The sequence below is a fragment of the Salvelinus sp. IW2-2015 genome, unplaced genomic scaffold (genome assembly GCF_002910315.2).
Source record: "Salvelinus sp. IW2-2015 unplaced genomic scaffold, ASM291031v2 Un_scaffold1937, whole genome shotgun sequence".
Taxonomy (NCBI): Eukaryota; Metazoa; Chordata; class Actinopteri; order Salmoniformes; family Salmonidae; genus Salvelinus; species Salvelinus sp. IW2-2015.
In genome coordinates this window covers 84,274-100,575 of record NW_019943294.1, presented here as the reverse complement: position 1 = coordinate 100,575, position 16,302 = coordinate 84,274, and the positions used below count along the sequence as shown (strand labels likewise).

The 16,302-nt window shown below is 43.4% G+C and overlaps 1 protein-coding gene across 1 annotated transcript; it reads right to left on the bottom strand.

Annotated features, from left to right (window-relative positions):
- Positions 1–731: 731 nt before the first annotated feature.
- LOC112072461 (sodium/myo-inositol cotransporter-like) lies at positions 732–10,078 on the bottom strand. Its single transcript, XM_024139872.2, has 2 exons — positions 9,955–10,078; positions 732–4,600 (listed from the first exon to the last, which is right to left on the bottom strand). The coding sequence occupies exon 2, from the start codon at positions 4,347–4,349 to the stop codon at positions 2,232–2,234; it is 2,118 nt and encodes a 705-aa protein (XP_023995640.1). The 5' UTR covers positions 4,350–4,600; positions 9,955–10,078; the 3' UTR covers positions 732–2,231.
- Positions 10,079–16,302: the final 6,224 nt, after the last annotated feature.

Sequence of the window (16,302 nt, the reverse complement as noted above, 5' to 3'; positions counted from 1 at the left end):
TTGGGAGTTTTATTTGGGATTAAAAGAAAGGGAATAGAGCTAAGCACAGGCATAGTCCTAGAGGAAAACCTGGTTCAGTCTGCTTTCCAACAGACACAGAGACAAATCCACTTTTCATCAGGACAATAGCCTAAAACGCAAGGCCAAATATACACTGGAGTTACTTATCAAGACGATATTGAATGTTTGAGTGGTCTAGTTACAGTTTTGACTTAAAAATTGACTTGAAAATGGCTGTTTAGCAATGATCACCAACCAACTTGACAGAGCTTGAAAAAAAATTCAAAGAATAATGGGCAAATATTATACAATCCAGGTTTGCTAAGCTCTTCGAGACTTACCCAGAAAGCTATAATTGCTTCCAAAGGTGATTCTAACATATATTGACTCAGGGGGTTGAATACTTATCTAATGAAGATATATTAGTGTTGTCGTGTCTTTGGCATGATTAAACTGAAGACTTATTTATCAAATAACTCTCTGTAATTATCATTACGCGATTAAACTGATTAATCTAGTAACTGTAATTAACTAGGAAGTCGGGGCACCAAGGAAAATATTCAGATTACAAAGTTATAATTTTCCTAATATAACTTTCAGATATCTTAATATCTGATCAATTAGTGTTCTGATTAATGAATTATTATTTACCTCACATTAGTCTCATTCCAAACGTTGTAAATTGTTGGTTATCTGCACAAACCCAGTCTTCACTATGAGTCATCCATACATCAATTGTCTTAAAATCATTTATTTACTAACTAAGTAATTCACAGAAATGCATCACACAAACAAACAAAATAGATATGTTTACAAAGAAATGATAGGGGGATGTGCCCTAGTGGGCTAAACCGGTATGGCGGCTTGTTAGACAGAGTGATAATTATAACAATTGAAATGCTAATCCTTTGCACATGAACGCTCACTCATTCGGGAACAATTGCAATCAATATATATATTTACGCTCAGTGTGTCGTCGGGATCTCTGTTGAAAAGTTTGTCCGCCCTCTTTCTCTCTCTGTCGTGGTTAGAATGGATAGTCCAGAGTGACATTCATTCATGTCGTTATAGAATAGATGTTTCGGCGGTTGTCGGTCTTCGCGTTCAATGATACCAAATTCCTAGCTGCAGACTAGTAAATAATATCAAAGACTTGTTCTTATTCTGTCGGTATCGATAGTCTAAGAGTTTAACCACGTGGTATGGTTAAAAGATTCAGCCATCTACTCAAACCTTGGCCCTCTTGTTATCGAGGTAAGTTGGTCTGGTGATAGAAAACCCGGGAGGGTTTTTTTATTCGGAAGAGCAGAAAAGGGCCTGTCACAGGACGCAATACCATAACTGTGCTCATGGGCGGTCCTCTGATTTAGTTAAACTCCAAAGGGAATTGGAGTTTCCTTCATTAAACAGTCCAAAATCACATTACACAATTTCACAAACAGTATCATCCTCACTCATTCATCTTATACAACAATTAGATGTAAGCCTCATATCTGAGGCTATTGTATAAACAGCGTTATGGTAATGTGGCCGTATAGTCTCCCATGAGTTTCACAAAATTGTACCAAACGGACCAGTTCGTAGCTGGATTCTTCACCGATATTTTATACCTTCTCCAGAACATAAATGTTGTTCGGACCTCAAGTTCTGTGAGGTGGAAGAAATTCCTTTGTTCTCTCTATCTCGCTCTCTCTCTATACTGTGGCCATGAGGAGATAATCTCCTCCAGGAATTTACGACCTGAGGTCGCAGCAGCCTGAGTGTAGGAGACAGAGAGAGGGGGATGGTGCTCGCTGTACCCAAAGAGGGCAACATCATGACACTGTTTTATTTTCCATTTAATTTGTTGTGAATTTTTTTCCACTTTGACATGAGTATGTAGTGTAAATCGTTGACAAAAAATGACAATTTACATCTATTTTAATCCCACTTTGTAACAACATTTTGAAAAAGTCAAGCGGTGTGAATACTTTAAGGCACTGTACCATACGAAATGTAACATTACATACTAGATTTACGTTTCCTATGTTACATCTACCCCTGAGTCCGTGTTGGAGTACCACCAAGGTTGGACATTTTTGTTCTAGCCCAGCTCAAGCACACCTGATTCACTGGGCTTGAACTTTTGGGGTGGCGTAGGAAACACAAGTTAAGAAACACTTCTTTAGATGTCACATGTAGACATATTACATATAAACTATATTGTGTATGTCACAGGTTGAGATCCCCTCCTACAGAGAGAAGTAGATGAAGAGGAACACCCCCACAGAGCAGACCAGCACCAGGCCCATGTTGAGGATGAGTCTGATTCTGGGGGTCTCCTGGAGCATCTCCTGCAAAAGCCTCTCTTCCTCCTCGGCTGATCTGGGCCGGGTCTTAGCCTGCTCCTCCTTAAACCCACAGAACCACTCTAGAACCCTCACACACCTCCCCTTCTCCCCTCCACAGCAGACCACCCAAGGCTTTTCTTGGTCTACCGCCATTCCGGTGCTTGAAAAGGTCGGGTGCCCTCCATTTTGGAGATTAGATGGAGACTCCATATAGGATAAAGCCTCCACCCCATTGACACCATTATGGAGGTCTTTGGGCGTCTCGTTGTCCATGCAGCCGTTCCCATTGACATGGGTCTTAGTTTGGGGGTTCAGCTTGCTCATCTCCTCCTCATCTCTCTCCATGTTTGGAGTTGTGTTTCTTTGGCGTAGCCCCCAGAAGGTAGTGGTGCGGACCTGCTCTATGCTCGGTGGAGGGGTGCAGAGGCTAACCACCACAGCCACCAGTCCTGAGACCCAGAACAGCCCGGCTGCCACGTACATGAAATGGACGTCCTTGACAAAAGACGGCCGCTCGTCCGGCTCGTCGCAGTGGGGCTCTCTGTAGACGAACGCAAGCAYCAGTCTCGTGGCGCCCAACGCGAAYCCCACTATGCCACCCCAGAATGCACCAGTCTCGTTGCARCGCCGCCATAGGACGCCCAGCAGRAATAGGGCAGCGATGGGCGGGGTCAGGTAGTCAGACACTTCCTGGATGTAGTAGAACATCTGGCCTCCCTGCATCTCGATGATKACAGGAAYCCAGGCGATGCTGATAACCACCATGAACACCACGAACACACGCCCCACCACCATCAGCTCCCTCGAYGACGCCCGCTCCCGCGCCATTTTGTAAATGTCCAAGGTGAAGATGGTGCTGGCGGAGTTGAAGATGGAGTCCAGGTCGCTCATGAGCGCTGCGATCATCACCGCCATCATCAGGCCACGCAGACCCACCGGCATGACGGACATCACCAGGCGGGGGTAGGCTACGTTAGAACACCCAGCCCTGGATCCACACACCTCCATGCAGTGTTCTGGGCTGATACACGCCAGCTCATCTGCAAACAGGATGCGGGAGATCATCCCGGGAATGACGATGATGAACATGGGCAGGATCTTGAGGAAGCCGGCCATCAGTGTGGAGCCTTTAGCGTGGGAGATGCTCCGTGCGGCTAGCACCCGCTGGACGATGACCTGGTCGGCACACCAGTACCAGATGGAGGCCGGGGTCTGGCCCAGGAGGAAGCCCGGCCAGGGGAGGTCCTTGTCCAGCGGGCCCCTTAGGATGCGCAGGGAGTCGGGCTTGGGCTCCACGTGGCAGGAGGGGATGTAGGTGAAGTTGGAGGATGCTAATATCGCTGTGATGTTCGGTCTGGCTTCCATGTACTTGGTCCGCACCCCTTCCAGGCCACCCACTTTTACCAGGCTAATGGCGGTTAGGCATAGCGCGCCACCAATCATCAGGAACGCCTGGAGGGTGTCGGTGTAGATGACCGCAACCAGGCCCCCTGTGACGGTCAGCAGCGCGGTCACGGTGATGAGGAGGATGATGGACAGATAGAGGTTCCAGCCCAGTGACTCCTGGATGAAGAGCGCTCCGGAGTACAGGTCCACAGAGAGCTTGGTGAAGATGTAGAGCARCAGAGACAGAGCAGCGAAGTAGACCTTGAGCCGTCGGCCGCCRAAGCGCTTGGCCAGGTACTCAGGCATTGTGTAGACCCCAGAGTGGATGTAAACAGGGATGAACACCCAGCCCAGGAGCTGGAGGAGCAGGAGGGCATTGAACTCCCATGCGGCGACTCCGAACCCGCTGGCCGCCCCGGACCCTGCAAGGCCAATGAAATGCTCGCTGCCAATGTTGCTGACGAACAGAGAGGCACCAATCATAGCCCAGTTCATTGATCGGCCGGCTAGGAAGTAACCGCTCACAGTGCTCCGATTGGCTTTCATCATGGCGAAGAAGCCAATGGCAAGGACCAGGATGAAGTACAGCACCACAACAACGATGTCCGCCGCCTCCATGGTGGTGGGAGMCATCTTGGATRATACTTCTAAAGACAGTTATTGAGGAGTTACGTGATATGGTTGCTTTAGTGATCAGTACCCTTTCAATTTAAGTACCAGTCTTTCAGTTGATTATGAGAGATTCTAAGACACTGAATGCTTGGATGTTGCAGGCGAGTCAGGTCCAGTTCAGGTCTTGGTGAGGTATTCCCATAGAAAGGCACCCTAAGGGTTGACGGGGAATACTGTAAGTTGGAGGTAGCAGCTCATCTGTATCGACACTCCTACAATAGAGCACAAAAACACACAACAGATCAGGGTTGAAAAAACCTTTCTTAAATAAATGGAGGTTGAATATATAAGAAGATATACAGTACATCTAAAACCTTGTTTCCCCAAAGAAATAACGGGTCAAGATAAACTGGTTTTGAGTTGTGGCAAAAGTATTTTAATTAAGTCGTGGCTTGGTCCTGGCCAGGAACATTGGTTTCGCTGACTTGGTTGGCCACTAAAAAACCTCAAAAGCTATAAAAGGGTCACAGTGAAAAAGGCATTTGGGAACCACTGATCTATAACACATAGCTAACAGTATAGTAGTACTAGTCTTGTATGAGTTTTACACAGTTCAATGGGTGCATGCATACTTACCCCTACCAGTCCCACCCTCACTCTTTATTTCTCAGTTTAACTGACGACTACTCCCCTTATAGCTGTGTAAACATTCATCCAATTTTAACATGCAGTAGCTGGATCTTCTTGTTTCAGATGGGTATACATATTTGTGGTCGTCTGGTTTGACTCAGATTTATGTCAAATAGTTCCATAGGGTCTCGTTTGTTCATCTGGGTTATTTTGAAGAGATTCATGGCACAAAGGGATGGATGTGTCTGAGTTATTGTACACCCAAATGTGTGCTCCTTCCACAATCAATAGCTCTGGTGTGTGTGATTCTAATAAAGGGTTTGTTGGACAGTCAAAGCCTTACAGTGCTATGGACATAGGGATGTGTCTGTTACTTACATTCATTCTAAATGTGTCCAGGCAAAGCCTCGCAGGGCTACCACACCACATTAAATTGGAGGATAACCCTAAGCGAAAGACTTGACAGACAGTAAAGATTAATAAGTTAAGGACATTTTTTAACAATCACTAATTCTGATCCAAGCTTTACAAAAGTGTCATTAAGGTTAATCTTTCTCTCTGGCTTTATCTGGTGATTCCAGAATTATGATAGACAGAAGATATGATTGATTAGCAGTGTTGAGGAGTAGTGAACTACACGTAGTTCTACTAGTAATTTAACTACATTTACTATATAGTAATTTAACTACATTTTGCAGGAGGGTAGTGGTAGTTGAATTTAATTCAAATGTTGGTCGGGTTTTCAGTAGTTAATTACTTTTGTGCCATGTAACGGTGTAGCTAACTACTGAAACTACACTACTTTTTAATGGGTGAAGTAGGCAAGAATTTCCTTTCTTTTTCTGCATCAGACCTGCCTAATTCTCACTTGAAACATAATTTAAGTGTTTAATAGTGATGGATTCAGGGTTCTGACTCCTAAACTTGGAATAGTGTTAATTATCAGGTATCCTATTGAGTGCTATAGTCTAGGGTCTACACCAGAAGTTAATGGTTATCTGTAGGAGAAATGTATATGGTGGAGGCAATTAAGCTTGGAATGTACTGAGTAAGGGAAGGGTAATCACATGTGGCAGGCACTGATAAGGGTGGTGAGATGTGGATTAGTGAGGAAGGGGGCCGAGGTCAGTTCAGATCACATTAATTAAGGGAGAAGGAACAGTTTATTGCCCACATCACTTAATTTCCTGCCTAGCAATAAAGATGTAATGTTTAGAGAGCAGGAGGACGTCACCCAAATTGGGGTATATATATACTACCACTGGTGGAACCATGTCTTTGTCTTATGCAGCTGTATGACCCAATGGGTGAATAAACTTGGTTTAAGCTTTACTAATCGTTCGTAAGTTTTACTAGGTTAATTTAGAACCTAACAATAGGCTAAATTACACATTCTGTAAACGTCGGACTCCAGAAAAAATACATTGCTTTCAAAAAAATAAGCAAACACGTTTGGTGTTTGCCAAAAGGCCTGTGAGAGACTCCGCAAACATATGGAAGAAGGTACTCTGGTCAGATGAGACTAAAATGTAGCTTTTTGGCCATCAAGGAAAACACTATGTCTTGTGCAAACCCAACACCTCTCAACACCCTGAGAACACCATCCCCACAGTGAAGCATGGTGGTGGCAGCATCATGCTGTGGGGATGTTTTTCATAGGCAGGGACTGGGAAACTGGTCAGAATTGAAGGAATGATGAATGGCACTAAATACAAGGAAATTCTTGAGGGGAAACCTGTTTCAGTCTTCCAGAGATTTGAGACTGGGACGGAGGATCACCTTCCAGCAGGACAATGACCCTAAGCATACTGCTAAAGCAACACTCGAGTGGTTTAAGGGGAAACATGTCAATGTCTTGGAATGGCCTAGTCAAAGCCCAGACCTCAATCCAATTGAGAATCTGTGGTATGACTTAAAGATTGCTGACCACCAGCGGAACCCATCCAACTTGATGGAGCTGGAGCAGTTTTGCCTTGAAGAATGGGCAAAAATTATAGAGACATACCCCAAGAGACTTGCAGCTGTAATTGCTGCAAAGGTGGCTCTACAAAGTATTGACTTTGGGGGAGTGTATAGCTTTGCACGCTCAAGTTCTCTGTTTTTTTGTCTTATTTCTTGTTTGTTTCACCACAAAAAATATTTTGCATCTTCAAAGTGGTATGCATGTTATGTAAATCAAATGATACAAACCCTAAAAAATGATCAATTTTAATTCCAGGTTGTAAGGCAACAAAATAGGAAAAATGTCAAGGGGGGGGTGAATACTTTCACAAGCCACTGTATCATGGATAAATTGGGACTGACTGATCTACAAATAATATGAAGTAGTTATTTATGAGTGGTTCTTTTTATCGATCAGTCAGTCGGCAGTCACCTGCAATGTTTAACAAGCCCTGTGTGCAGCCGCCCACAGGAAGTGATCCAGTCCAGAGGCATGTTGGATCACTGTTTGCTGAAAGCCTATTATGGCAGGCTGATACGATTGGAGAGCACATGGTATACAGAGTTTGTGCTATAATTGACTAAGGGCGCGTTCCTCTGCCCAGGCGTTGCTGACGCATGCCAGATCTTATAATGCTTGGATAGATTTTTTTAAGTATCAGCTAACCACATGGTTGTGTTCCCCCGCTCAGACGTTGCATCCACCAACCAATGGTTGCGTGCCACGTGATCAACTGACAGATTGCTATAACATATGTGGTTAGCTGATACAACGCCTGGACAGGTATTTTATGTAAGATCTGGTATGCGTCAGCAACGCCTGGACAGAGGAACGCACCCTTACTCAATTACAGCACAAACTTGACCTATGTCTTAGCGCTGAAGATGGACACCTGTCTGCTGGGCTGCGTCGCTTCCTGTGCCCCTTTTTGTTTGGCTTGGATGTGTCTGATTTTAAGTAGCATGGTTTTTAAAGAAAAGTTAACGAGAAAGAATGTTCATTTCCATATACAATTTAACTGAACAGAGTACCACAGTATGAGTCATAATACCCATAAAACCTAGCGGTCAAACAAGGAAATGGTTCCAATCGTTTTTCCACCATTCATTTTTCCAACGAAACACATTTTAAGTGTTCCTAAAAATGTCCTAATGAGAAAAATGAATGGTGGAAAAACAATTGGAACCATTTTCCTGTTTGATCGCTAGGTTTTATGGGTATTATGACACCTCCACTGTGGGGTTCTATAGTGAAACCAAATTGAGAATGTGCCGGAACTGAGAATTTGCTGAAACTGACTGAAAACCTTGCCTTACCATGTTTAATTGCAGGATAACCATAAGTGACAGACAGTAAAGATTAATAAGTTAAGGAAATGTTTGAACAATCAATTCTGATCCAAACTTTGCACAAGTGTCAATAAGGCTCATCTTTCTCTCTTGCTTTATCTGGTGACTCCAACATTATGATACAGTATTCATAATGTTTCTCTAAAAACTGGAGAGTAACCTAATGTATGATTGAAGCGCACCAAGGTCCTTAGACACTGGAACACTCCATTGGAACGGTGGAAATTCTGTGCGTAAAGTGAGGTGCACTAGCGCGCAATCCAGAAGTGGTCACTAGACTAACAGGTTTAAGGAGAACTAACAGGTTTCAACTCATTTTTCAGGTGAATGTGTCACTTTCCACCTTGTGGCATTTGGTGTAGCATCAGCTGGCTCTGGGCCACTGAGTGGGCAGTTGTAGAGCAGAGACCATTTTAGTTTCATGGTCTGGTGTTTGTGCCCTCCTAGGTTTTGCCGTCTCAACCATGGGTGGTTCTGGGCGCAGGTGAGGAAGCCAGTCTCTCCCTGCTGGTCCGAGAGACACTAACTGGCCTGGGGCATGTTAAGGTGCCTTGTGGGTGAAGGCTAAATGGCTCTAAGGAACTGGTTGGAGGTGTGTGGCCTGGTGAGCTGAGGGCAATGTGCCAGCAATAGGGCAGGTCAACAACGCTATGGGAGCCCTGGCTGCCTCAGAACACCATGTGGTAGAGTTGCTAGCAGGTATTGGAGGTCTATTTTTCCATGGGGACTTTGTTGTATAGTTAGAGTTTCAGGCAGTTTATCTTTGAGTGCAATTTGTGTGTGAAATATTTGCCTTTTCTAACCAGTGTGTAAAACCTATTATTGCACATGTACTTTTGCAGAGTTTCACTATCAAGTGCAAGGAAACGCTAATTTTAAGTGGGTGAAAATGTCACCTGTGACTTATTGGCATGTTTAACCTGAGTAGCATTTTCTATTGGTTAATTGCCTGGTCATGAGCTAAATGATAGTATAACTTTCAAAGAGCTCGTCCTCGCGCTAGCTTGCGACTCTACGTCTTACAGGAACGCGCTCACCGGCCAAGCACACGCACTGTCGTGGATGCAAGGTCCGATCACTTCTGAGACCAGTGTAATGAAACAGCAGGGAGCAGGTCTCGAACCTTTGACCTTCTAGCCCGAGGTCCGGCGTGCTATCGAATGTGCCGCAAAAGCATGCTCGTGTGGCAAAGTCGATTTCCGCGCTTATAAACCCAGGGTCGTTACACTATTTAAAACTATTTTTTCCACTCAGCTGCCCACAGGAAGTGATGCTGACCCGAGGCATGGTGAATCATTGTTCGCTGAAAGCTTATTATGACAGGCTGATATGTTTGGCGAGAGTACAAATTGAGACTGTGCTGCGAGGTTTGCAACACTGACTAAATCTAGATGATGGGCTTGCTGTGCCCCTTTGTTTGCGTCTGATTTTAAAGTAACGGTAACGACATCGAAATGAACATAACTGAATTGTGAAACCAAACTGAGAATGCGCCGGTACTGAGAATGTGCTGAAACTGATAGAAAAGCATGCCTTACAAAATAATTGTTAGTCACTTTTGTCTGCCTCTTACTTCACGCTGCCTGCTCAACTAAGACCTAGAACCTGTCATTTTCCACGTGACAAACGCACCACTGTTTAGGATTTTTATAAGTCTGACTCCATACATTTAATTATGACATTGTTTTGTAACGCTTGTACTTACCATTTCCAGCAGCCCTTCTCTGACTAACCTCTCCAACCCCGGACTCGACGCATCAATCACGCTCCTTCCTCTGAGGCAGGTAGATTAGATGCAACTTTTTTCACAGGTTGCATTCCTATTTTGGTTTGACAGCATAGTGCCATTTCTATGGACACCCCCCCTTTGCCTTTGCCTACACTCTAGCCTCAAATTTTCGCATAATTTGTGACGGGATTATTAGTCGGTTTCCATCCAATTGGCATTTCCCCATCAGATGTTTTCATCAAATTTACTTGTTTCTTTAAAGTCTGTGCGTGACGTGCACGCAAATAACTTTCGCAGTTAAATTCCCATTTCCGGAAAAAAGAAGAAGAAAGTTAAATAGTTTTCCATTGCATTTTCAACTCTACTGATGGTTTTGAACATAAACATGTTGCATTATGTAGCGAATGTGCCCACTTGTATTGGGACGTGCGCGCTAGCCAACAACTCATTCCGACATTTCTTGATTCCTTTTACGTACGTGTGTGTGTGTGTGTGTGTACTCGTTAGATAATTTACTGCAAGGTCAGGAGCTAACATAAGCATTTCGCTGCACCCGCTATAACATATTCTAAACCGTCTTCTTGACTTAACGTTGATTTGATGAAAAGTTCTGCAAGCACTTCCTTATACGTCTATATGACTTGGAAGTGTGTTTGTGCTCTGGAGGTCATGTGCACACTCCAGGGGTGCAACACCTTTGGCAATCGATAGTTCCAAAGATGCATGAAATTAAAACACTTTCAGGGGTAGGCTCATCATTCTTCAGTTAGTCCTGCACATTACATCCTACTTGATGTTTCATAATAGCCCTACCTGCAGCCAGCGATGACAAACCAGCCCATGTTGTTGCTCTATTAGTTAAAAGTTCCTGTGGAATTCCCTCAAAGAAGGGCTTAATCACTAAACCAAACATCATTTTAATTACGTTTTAGTCATTTAGCCGACGCTCTTATCCAGAACGACTTATAGGAGCAATTAGGGTTAAGTGCCTTGCTCAAGGGCACATCAACAGATTGTTCAGCTAGTTGGCTCAGGATTGTCTGAATAACACACTGAGGACTGGATACTGTCCAAATGGCGTGGACACATAACACACACGTGGACTGTCACCTATGAAACCCCCAGAAGCACTCACTCCCTGAGTGACAGGCATGTAAAATATATTATTAGGCTGCCCATTACCCTGATGTGGACCAGGGATATGGCAGTTGTTTTCTGCAAAGACACCATGAATGTGCATTTTTCATCCCTTAAATCACTGCTAGTGGTATTAAGAAGGCTACTTAATTAAAAAATACTTTGAAGTATAGCTTTTACTCAAGTTTGACAATCAACTACTTTTTCCACCACTGTACTTAAGTAGGCTACATTTATTTGACGTTATAGCAGAAGTTCTTATTCAGAGCAATTACTGCTCAAGGGCACATCAACAGATTTTTCACCTACTCATCTCAGGGATTTGAACCAGTAACCTTTCAGTTACTGGTCTAACACTCTTAACCACTAGGCTACCCCTACCTGCCAGATACTTATAACCAGATACTGGGTGACGTTCACTTTCACTTGAGTCATTTTCTATTAAGGTATCTTTACTTTTACTCAAGTATGATAATTGTGTACTTTTCCTCCCTGTTATCTGGCATCCTTGAGACGTCCGTAGGCTAAACCTTAACTTAACCATTTAAAATGTAAACTTCAATGGGGTAGGGCCGTTCCATGGATCCCGATAGCACAGACCCTGATCATTGCTGGCTTTGACCAAGACAGCCATTTTCCCTGGAGCTGTGTGTGTACATCGCAGAGATCCATGCAATAAACTGAATTTGATCAAACTGTCATTCATGGAATTGATGTGTGTGAGATTACCTCATCAAAATAATGCACTTTTGCTTCGATATTAATAGCAGCTACAAAGTACGAGCCAATTTAGTTGTGTATCCTCTGTCAAGTGGTCTGGACCTTTATTGCACTGGAGGCAGAGTCCTGTTGGCTACCTGCAGGGTCTCTGGTTTAATCAAATCCCACTCTGGCTCTTCGCTCTCAATTGCTACAGTTGTAATGTGTAAAGACAGGCTGTACATTGCACCCAAGGGCATTATAATCTGCAAATGCATTGACAAATAAAACCCTGATGATCTCCTTGGAAATCTTCTTTCTTTGAGCTTTCTGTCTGTCAAGCATTGTATTTGCTTTATCTTACAGTTTTCTCATCAGTCTTGGTGATTTTTGCCATAAGGTGATTTTGCAACATTCTATTCTAAATTGCAGATAGCAACCCTAACCCTGGTTATGAGTTAATCTACGTAATGAAGGTCTGATGTAGTGTCTAGGTAGACACTAGGTGGCGATGTTGCATTTCTAACAGTATAAAATACTGATGTCAAACCTTGAACGTCACTGTAAGCACAAACCACAAACAGGAAGATACTATTTTTAACTTAATACGGTTATTCGGTTAAGGAAGCTAAATGTCTGTGGAATCGATAGAGATCTGTCTCTAAGGTGAAGAATAGGAGCCAGGTGTTAAAGGTGCTCCAGTCCATAGAATTAGAATACTAGAATGTACATCAACCTTCTTATGATGGTCCAAAGGTCAGCCATGTTGCTCAGGGAGTTGGTCAACCATGGTTTGCCAGTGCTGTGATAAGATATTGTGTAAAATAATGAATTAGAATAATTTATCTGCACTGTATGTTTATTAGCTAGCTAGCCAGCCAATTTTAGATGAATGATACCATAAATACTTAAAATGAACTGCCAATATGCCTACATTCCATTCAAACAATGCAGTCAATCCACAGCCATACACTGTCTATAATCAGTTGATGATTGGACTTTGAAAAGTTGTAAATGCAACAAGTACTGATATTGCATCATATAATAGAACTCACAGCTTTCCAAAAAAAAACACACCTGTTTAGATATATTTTAGAGACTATTTATACATAAAATGTGTATAAAACCCCTATAAAATTAATTTCTAATTATATAACAATATTTTAGGTTGACAATTCTATTACACAATTTCTGATATCACATGCCTTACTTTTATTTTCCTGCATAAGTCAAATCAGGATTATGCCTCTACTGTCATTCATTCCAATTAGACTGGTTTGTTTTTCTCCCTGACCAATATGGCTGCAATTTTAACCCCATTCTGAAACTTTTATGACATAGCCCCTCTAGTAATTTAATAGGATCTCTATGCTCCAGTCACTCTCCAGCGCTAACTGATTCCAGATCAGAGCTGTTCATTTCAAGGCTATTGTCAAGGTAACAGGTCACGTCTCCACTGCAGACAATAGAAATAGAATACCTATGATCTTCTAGAATGGTAGACGATGATGGCTAGAATAGAGTGATTCTAATTGCTACATATGTTTTCCAAACTCTGATAGGCAAAGAAAAAGATCAACCAAAAGGTCACAGAGCTCTAAAGTGCCTAATTGTAACCATGGAGATAAGAATATTTACATTCTACGCCGACCTTTGCCCTCAATGACAGGAAGAGGAACGAGGAGGCCTATGGGAAAAGTGAAGGAAGAGAAGAAGGAAAGAAAACAGAAAAGTTGATTCAACATGGACTATATTGATTCTCAGTCTGGGAGAGGAAGAGACAAAGGCTTTTGACCTGAATGAAGCCAGTCCAGAAGTAATTTCCTACACCGTTAGGAATCTTTAGCCTTGTTTGTGTCACAGACTAGTTGATTCTGATAACTGATTGATTTTTAAAAGACACACAGCCTACAGCGCATACAGTACAGTACTGTATTCTTAAGGACAACGTTCTAAAATGTACAATTAGCTGGGCATTTTAGCCATTCATTTGACTTGTGTTATCCAGAGGGACTTAACATACGTTTATTTAAATAAGGAGCCTGAAACCCCTACTCAATACTAACATCCTAAATCCCTTTTCACGATGGCAGCGCTAGACTATAAGATTCTCCAGGATAAGCATTCCTAATGCATGCATGTGGTGAAACAGGAGACTGATGAGGTTGGAAAGAACTTTGTCCTCCCTCACTCTGTTCCTTAAGCCAGGCAGAGTAGTTCTAAAAATGGTGGGGGGATTGAGTCAGGCAGAGTAGCTGTGTGTGTAACAGAGGTGGGACTGAGGGCGTCTTATTGTCTGGAGACATCTGATCTGTTCACTGACCTAAGGAACATAAAGCTTAGACTCAGCTGTTTTAACAGAGAGAAAGAGACTGCCGTAACCAGAGAGAGATCGAGGGATAGAGAGAGAGAAAGAGATTACATGAGTTATATATATATCCCGATGGAAGTTCTTTACCCTTTAGGTCAACAAACAAAAACAGCCATTAGATTGCAGCACTGAATTATTGAAAGCAAATTCCTGGTAGGCATCCATCCACCATATTGCTTTCAATCACCCTGTGTTTTCAGACCAGAACACGAGGGAGAGCAGAGGAGACGAGAGGAAGCCACTTTAGGCTATTGAGATGCAGCCTTTAGGCTCTCGTCTGTCACACCGTCAGATCAGTGGTTGTTGAGGAAAGGAGAAATGCCAAGGTATCTATGACAGTGGAATGGAATACGACCACAGAGGCCCTGCTGTGTGTGTAGGATGTATGGGTATGGGGTTAATTCAATATTCAGACTTTCTTCACTGAGACATCCTGAGCATCTAGGAGATGCAACACCACAATGCCAGCAGCTGTATGGCAATGCGAGGGGACCTGACATAAATAGCCCCATGGGGCTAGCATGCATAACAATGGACTAGATCAGGGTTACCCAAACTCGGTTCTGGGGCCCCCCCTGGGTGCACGTTTAGTTTTTTGACGTAGCACTACACAGCTGATTCAAATAACCAACTCATCAAGCTGGGAGGCCCCAGGACCGAGTTTTGGAATCCCTAGATTAGATGACCGCAGGCATGGCCTTAATTCTAGGCTGATTGAAGGCTAATAAAGTCTGCTCCGCGTTGGCAGAAGTCTCTGTGGCTCCGTCCTGTGTTTATTATAGTGTCTGTATGGCTGTGCTAAATCAACATGAGCAAAGCTAATAGGCATTACAATGTTAGTCACTCAGAAAGATGGCCGTGCCAGCATGGATGGACAAATATGGTGATGCAGTCAGAGCTGATGGGATATGTGTTCTTTATTAAGGGTTAGAGGTCAGGGGTCAGGGCTACTTAGTGATTAGAAGCATATTGGTGGTTAGAAAGGGTCAGGTTTCAGTCCCCTCTAGAATGATACAACAACAGACAGAATAACTAAAAGGGCTTCAATGTAGCTTCCCGCAGGCTGTGAGCATTCATAGAGCATACATAACAGGTTATGACAGCCGTATGAACGGATCTATAAACAGCCTTAGAAGCACACCAGCAGCCGTAGTGGCAGAGGTTAAATAACTGCAAGATAACATTGATCAGTGAAGATGTATATGGATTATGGGAGGGATATATTGAACCAAATGGCCATGTGACTGAAATTCAATCAAATTTCACATCTATGGGTGGTGTTTGTTTTATTGATTTCATTTCTAGTGACAGTGCTGTGACAGTGATGGGTGAGGACACAAAGGAAGTTGGCACAGGGGGACRGTCACCCTGGAGAACACACACAGCCTTACAAGGACAAGGCATGCTCCAACCAACTCCCAGAGTATGACACTACTGGAGGCGTGTGTGCGCAAGTATTATGTGTGTATAGTATTGACAGAATATAAACTGTAGGATAGGGGGAAACTAAACATAGATGATGTAGGTTATGTGTGTGTGTGTGTGAGAAAGAGCGTTTGGAGGTGGTGGAGGCAGATCAGATATCACACCCCCAACTTGTTCTTTCCTCTCTCTCCTCCATCTCCCCCCGAACCACACACCCTCCGTCTGTAGACAGTTGCCATGGCGAGGCGTTGACGAGTCATCGCCACATTCCGGGGCATGGCTCTCCCACCCTGGACACTCTCCTCCTCTCAAGTTTAACATTTACTCTATGCGGTGTACTGTTGTGTGTACTCATGCAGTCCCCTCCCTACAGTAACCTCCTGCTGCTGCGGAGCTAGAACAACCAACATACCGCATTCATCTGCCTGTACGTCACGGGTGTCAAACTCATTCCATGGAGGGCCTAGTGTCTGCAGGTTTAGTTTAGTTCCTTTTAATTAAGCCAGACAAGGTGAGGAGAGTTCCTTACTAATTAGTGACCTTATTTTCATCAATCAAGTACATTGGAGGAGAAAAAACCCGCAGACACTCAGTCCCGCCGTGGAATGAGTTTGACAAGGGATGTACATGGTTTAAGAAGCAGGATTTGATTAAGCTTAAGCATATCACACAATTGGCCATATTGCTTCATT